Source organism: Takifugu rubripes, unplaced genomic scaffold (genome assembly GCF_901000725.2).
Source record: "Takifugu rubripes unplaced genomic scaffold, fTakRub1.2, whole genome shotgun sequence".
NCBI lineage: Eukaryota > Metazoa > Chordata > Actinopteri > Tetraodontiformes > Tetraodontidae > Takifugu > Takifugu rubripes.
In genome coordinates this window covers 38,545-44,765 of record NW_021821652.1, presented here as the reverse complement: position 1 = coordinate 44,765, position 6,221 = coordinate 38,545, and the positions used below count along the sequence as shown (strand labels likewise).

At 38.6% G+C, this 6,221-nt stretch overlaps 1 protein-coding gene across 1 annotated transcript; it reads right to left on the bottom strand.

Moving 5' to 3' along the window:
* Window positions 1–1,726: 1,726 nt before the first annotated feature.
* LOC115248700 (uncharacterized) lies at window positions 1,727–4,636 on the bottom strand. The gene is made up of 6 exons (XM_029832467.1): window positions 4,533–4,636; window positions 3,785–3,922; window positions 3,495–3,653; window positions 2,760–2,897; window positions 2,470–2,628; window positions 1,727–1,868 (listed from the first exon to the last, which is right to left on the bottom strand). Exons 1-6 carry the CDS (start codon window positions 4,601–4,603, stop codon window positions 1,727–1,729), a joined length of 807 nt encoding a protein of 268 aa, XP_029688327.1. The 5' UTR covers window positions 4,604–4,636.
* Window positions 4,637–6,221: the final 1,585 nt, after the last annotated feature.

Here is a 6,221-nt window from a genome sequence, read left to right as displayed (position 1 = left end):
TGTTGTCACCTTTTAACAGAGGAAGTAAATCATTATGCTTGTGATTTTAATTTTCTTTAGTAGTGTGTCACAAAATGTCAATTATAAAAGATAAAATTATCAATTATAAAGGTTATTTCTACTGCTGCTGATGGGGCCCATTGTTGCCAAGGACAGACTGTTCTAGGATGCTGTGGTATGGTCCTTCTCGAGGCTGTCTCTGGACATGGCCAATTCATTTCTGCTGATCTTTCAAAAAGAAGAAATTTCCTCATTTATCTTAGCGGTTCCTGGGAGATGCTAAAAGTGGCCTGATATAGCTCAGGTCTCCCATTTGGATAAGGTTTGACCTGGCCTGGTTTTTGCATCCAACTACCCAAAGGTGGTTTGGTGCTTTTTTTTGCCAAAACCTCTTTATGTTGTCATACCAGTGTTGTTGTTGGGTTCTTGTGAGTTCGCTGGGCTGATTTCTCTCAAAGCTCTGATGTGGCTGGTCTGCTGTGCCTTGGGCCTGGTCGTTTCCCCATCCCTGTGGCTGTGAACTGCCCCAGCCTATGGGCTCCTCCTGTCTCTGCTCATTCGTCGGCCTTTCACTGAAAAAAGTGACCAGAGATCCATGAAGCAATGTGTCCAGCATGTGAGAGTTAACATTTAGAGTATTTACTTAAAAGGAAATGTTAGCTGCAAAATAAAACTACATAATAGAAATTGTCCTTACATGTCTCCAGTATCCATGGGTTCGGACATCTCATCCTCTATCCCAACGCTCCTTCGGTCGAGAGTATACCATTGTTGCTGCTGAAAATTATTGCTGAACTCTGAGATGTCATTTTGCTGTTGATACGATGGACCGGCACTGTGGTGCATAAAATACATTTGTTTGTTAGGATTACTGTGCTCTCAATATTTCTAGTTCAACATCCGTCCTGTTTTAACCCAATAGCATTTTGAAACTACTTTTATTCATGTATAATTTATTCCTTTCACATATTTGGGAAGTCCCTAATGGGAGAACATGGTGACGAAAGTTAAATCATTGTTGTAAACATCTCTGTTGTCACCTTTTAACAGAGGAAGTAAATCATTATGCTTGTGATTTTAATTTTCTTTAGTAGTGTGTCACAAAATGTCAATTATAAAAGATAAAATTATCAATTATAAAGGTTATTTCTACTGCTGCTGATGGGGCCCATTGTTGCCAAGGACGGACTGTTCTAGGATAATGTGATACGGGCCTTCTCGATGCTGTCTCTGGACATGGCAAATTTATTTCTGCTGATCTTTCAAAAGGAAAAAAAATTCCGAATTTGTCTTAGCGGTTCCTGGGAGATACTAAATGTGGCCTGATATCGCTCAGGTCTCCCATTTGGATAAGGTTTGACCTGGCCTGGTTTCTGCATCCAACTACCCAAAGGTGGTTTGGTGCTTTTTTTTTGCCAAAACCTCTTTATGTTGTCATACCAGTGTTGTTGTTGGGTTCTTGTGAGTTCGCTGGGCTGCTTTCTCTCAAAGCCCTGATGTGGCTGGTCTGCTGTGCCTTGGGCCTGGTCGTTCCCCCATCCCTGTGGCTGTGAACTGCCCCCACCTATGGGCTCCTCCAGTCTTGGACTTTTTGCCGGCCTTTCACTGAAAAAAGTGACCAGAGATCCATGAAGCAATGTGTCCGGCATGTGAGAGTTAACATGTAGAGTATTTACTTAAAAAGAAATGTTAGCTGCCAAATAAAACTACATAATAGAAATTGTCCTTACATGTCTCCAGTATCCATGGGTTCGGACATCTCATCCTCTATCCAGTATCTCTTTCGTTTTCGATTATGATGTCCGGGCTGCTGACAATTATTGTTGAACTGTGAGGTTTCATTTAGCTGTTGATACAATGGATCGGCACTGTGGTGCAAAAAATACATTTGTTTGTTAGGTTTACTCTGCTCTCAATATTTCTAGTTCAACATCCTTCCTGTTTTAACCCCAGAGCATTTTGAGACTACTTTTATTCATACATAATTTGTTCCTTTCACATATTTCGGAAGTCCTTAATGGAACTACATGGTAACTAACGTTAATTCATTGTTGTGAACATCTCTGTTGCCACCTTTCAACAGAGGAAAAGAATCATTATGCTTGTGATTTTATTTTTTTTCAGTCGGTTGTTCCAAAATATCAATTATAAAAGATAAAAATATCTATTATAAAGAGTATTTCTACTGCTGCTATGGGGCCCATTGTTGCCAAGGACGGACTGTTCTAGGATATTGTGGTATGGGCCTTCTCAATGCTTTCTCTGGACATGGCCAATTCGTTTCTTCTGATCTTTCAAAAGGAAGAAATTTCCTCATTTATCTTAGCGGTTCCTGGGAGATGCTAAAAGTGGCCTGATATAGCTCAGGTCTCCCATTTGGATAATGTTTGACCTGGGCGGGTTTTTGCATCCAACTACCCAAAGGTGGTTTGGTGCTTTTTTTAACAAAACCTCTTTATGTTGTCATACCAGTGTTGTTGTTGGGTTCTTGTGAGTTCGCTGGGCTGCTTTCTCTCAAAGCCCTGATGTGGCTGGTCTGCTGTGCCTTGGGCCTGGTCGTTTCCCCATCCCTGTGGCTGTGAACTGCCCCCACCTATGGGCTCCTCCAGTCTTGGCCTTTTTGCCGGCCTTTCAACGAAAAAAGTGACCAGAGATCCATGAAGCAATGTGTCCGGCATGTGAGAGTTAACATGTAGAGTATTTACTTAAAAAGAAATGTTAGCTGTGAAATAAAACTAGATAATAGAAATTGTTCTTACATGTCTACACTATCCATCAGTTCAGACATCTCATCCTCTATCCAGTATCTCTTTCTTTTTCGATTATGATGTCCGGGCTGCTGGAAATTATTGTTGAACTCTGAGGTGTCATCGTGCTGTTGATACAATGGATCAGCACTGTGGTGCAAAAAATACATTTGTTAGGTTTACTGTGTTCTCAATATTTCTAGTTCAACATCCTTCCTGTTTTAACCCCAGAGCATTTTGAGACTACTTTTATTCATACATAATTTATTCCTTTCACATATTTCGGAAGTCCTTAATGGAACTACATGGTAACTAACGTTAATTCATTGTTGTGAACATCTCTGTTGCCACCTTTCAACAGAGGAAAAGAATCATTATGCTTGTGATTTTATTTTTTTTCAGTCGTTTGTTACAAAATATCAATTATAAAAGATAAAAATATCTATTATAAAGGTTATTTCTACTGCTGCTATGGGGACCATTGTTGCCAAGGACGGACTGTTCTAGGATATTGTGGTATGGGCCTTCTCAATGCTGTCTCTGGATATGGCCAATTCATTTCTTTTGATCTTTTAAAAGGAAGAAATTTCCTCATTTATCTTAGCGGTTCCTGGGAGATGCTAAAAGTGGCCTGATATAGCTCAGGTCTCCCATTTGGATAATGTTTGACCTGGGCTGGTTTTTGCATCCAACTAACCAAAGGTGGTTTGGTGCTTTTTTTGCCAAAACCTCTTTATGTTGTCATACCAGTGTTGTTGTTGGGTTCTTGTGAGTTCGCTGGGCTGCTTTCTCTCAAAGCCCTGATGTGGCTGGTCTGCTGTGCCTTGGGCCTGGTCGTTTCCCCATCCCTGTGGCTGTGAACTGCCCCCACCTATGGGCTCCTCCAGTCTTGGCCTTTTTGCCGGCCTTTCAACGAAAAAAGTGACCAGAGATCCATGAAGCAATGTGTCCGGCATGTGAGAGTTAACATGTAGAGTATTTACTTAAAAAGAAATGTTAGCTGTGAAATAAAACTAGATAATAGAAATTGTTCTTACATGTCTACACTATCCATCAGTTCAGACATCTCATCCTCTATCCAGTATCTCTTTCTTTTTCGATTATGATGTCCGGGCTGCTGGAAATTATTGTTGAACTCTGAGGTGTCATCGTGCTGTTGATACAATGGATCAGCACTGTGGTGCAAAAAATACATTTGTTTGTTAGGTTTACTGTGTTCTCAATATTTCTAGTTCAACATCCTTCCTGTTTTAACCCCGTGCCATTTTGAAACTACTTTTATTCATACATAATTTATTCCTTTCAAATATTTGGGAAGTCCTTAATGGGACTACATGGTGACTAAAGTTAAATCATTGTTGTGAACATCTCTGTTGTCACCTTTCAACAGAGGAAGTGAATCATTATGTTTGTGATTTAAATTTTCTTCAGTTATGTGTTACAAAATATCAATAATAAAAGATAAAATTATCAATTATAAAGAGTATTTCTACTGCTACTGATGGGGCCCATTGTTGCCAAGGACAGACTGTTTGAGGATATTGTGGTATGGGCCTTCTCAATGCTGTCTCTGGATATGGCCAATTCATTTCTTTAGACCTTTTAAAGCAAAAAGTGTCCAAGTAAATGTGCTGGAGTTAGCCTTCAAAGCTAACACTTCTGTAGCATAGCTAATATCCCAAAATATTTTGATGGATTTCCTAATTTTTAAATCTATGCAATACATTTTTAAATCTATGCAATGAATATGGCAATATTCATAGTAGCTGTAGAGAGTAAACTTACGAGTCCTGACAGTTACTTCCTTGAAGAAAAGTGTCAGGTGACTGTGCACCCGGAGGCTCTGGGTTCTCCATAGGCTTTTTATTTTTAGAGAAACAACCGATCCCCATCAAACTCCTTTTCTCTAAAGCTGGCCATGAAAAAAAAAAAGTTACTGTCAGAAAACTAGATTTAAAAACCTCATACAGATTCACATTTTGTTCCAGTCAAAAGCAATAGATCCTTAAACCCAAACAATTAAGAACAATTAATTTTGTAGCCTGTCCATACCTGCCACCTCACATGAACTATTTTACGTTCAAGAAAATGGTAAAAAAAAAAAACAATTTGAAATCTTTATTTGATTCTCAAAAGTTGAAAAAATTGTCTTGCATCAAACAGATCAATTACCCACAGATTGTGATTTAAATCTGCAGAGTATAATATGAGTTTCCAAAATGTAGTAGGTTGAAAATTAAATTAAAGGTATTTTCTCCAGCTTAACATCAGCTTGGAGTGCCAAAAAGGTCACTCTCCATCCTAAACAAGGTCAAGTGAAATGGCATTGCAAATGTTGATGCGTAAATCCGCCTCAACATCTCCAAATGGGTGCCGCGTAAACGCAGTAACTCTCTTGAGCAAGGCACATATTTCAAAGCATTTGTCAAATCCTGACACGTTTCAATCAGCTCTGATTTGGAAAGCATTAACAGCTGATCATTTTGATGAACATTTCCTTTTCCTTACAGTTCAATATAAACTCCATGTGGAGCAAACTTTGTGTGAGGGTTGTTACCTATTATATGTTTGCTGTCTGCAGACTGCAAAATGCCACTGAAATCTACTGTTGTTTTAGGGTTGTTTTGGCCATGGAGAAGTCACATTCAGTGACAAAGATTATATAGATATAATATAATATTTATCATACGATATAAAGATATAAAGATGATCAGCAGATAACACTCAACAGCCACACACACACACATGCGCGCGCACACACACACATATGCACACACAAACACACACACACACATACATACATACATTCCAAAATTTCACTGAAATCTGTTCATAATATATTGAAATCATTAAGAGCTGATCATTTTGACGAATGTTTCCTTTTCTTAGCAGTTCAATTTAAACTCCATGTTGGCCAATTCAGTTGGTGTATTATGCAGTGATAATAAATAGGAATTTATTAAACCATTACAGAGGTTATAATAATGAGCAAAATAAAGTAAAGATCAATAGAAGGGCTTGTCACACAGTGTACTGTACCTGTCTATCAGCGAGTGTGGAATGAATGCCTGGAGAGGTTTTTTCCTAAGTAATGTGCTGTGCCTTGATGTGTGGTTGTTACAGTGGACATGCAGAGCAAACTTTGTTTGAGCGTTCTTACCTATTATATGTTTGCTGTCTGTAGACTGCAACACGCCACTGAAATCTACTGTTGTTTTGGCTACGGAGAAGTTCTATTCAGGTTTAAAACCAATTTTATTCGGTTTAATCTTTTTTATCTAGTTCACTGGCCTCAGATTTATCGAAGTACCAAATATAAACTGAAATAAATATTATCAGCAAATAACACTTATCAGCCAACTTGTCCACCTTTGCATATATTGAGAGGTTGTGGCTAAGGTAGATATATTGTCTTTATAGATTAATGAGTTTAAAGCATCAAAGTAACTTCCAAGCCAGAATTGCAGATTATTT

Bases quoted from the DNA above. Each gene is read 5' to 3' on its own strand.
- LOC115248700 (XM_029832467.1), bottom strand. From the start codon at position 4,603: ATGGAGAACCCAGAGCCTCCGGGTGCACAGTCACCTGACACTTTTCTT. The intron at 3,654-3,784 runs GTAAGAACAATT...TTTCGTTGAAAG, and splicing joins CTGATGGATAGTGTAGACAT to GCCGGCAAAAAGGCCAAGAC. The intron at 2,629-2,759 runs GTAAGAACAATT...TTTCGTTGAAAG, and splicing joins CTGATGGATAGTGTAGACAT to GCCGGCAAAAAGGCCAAGAC.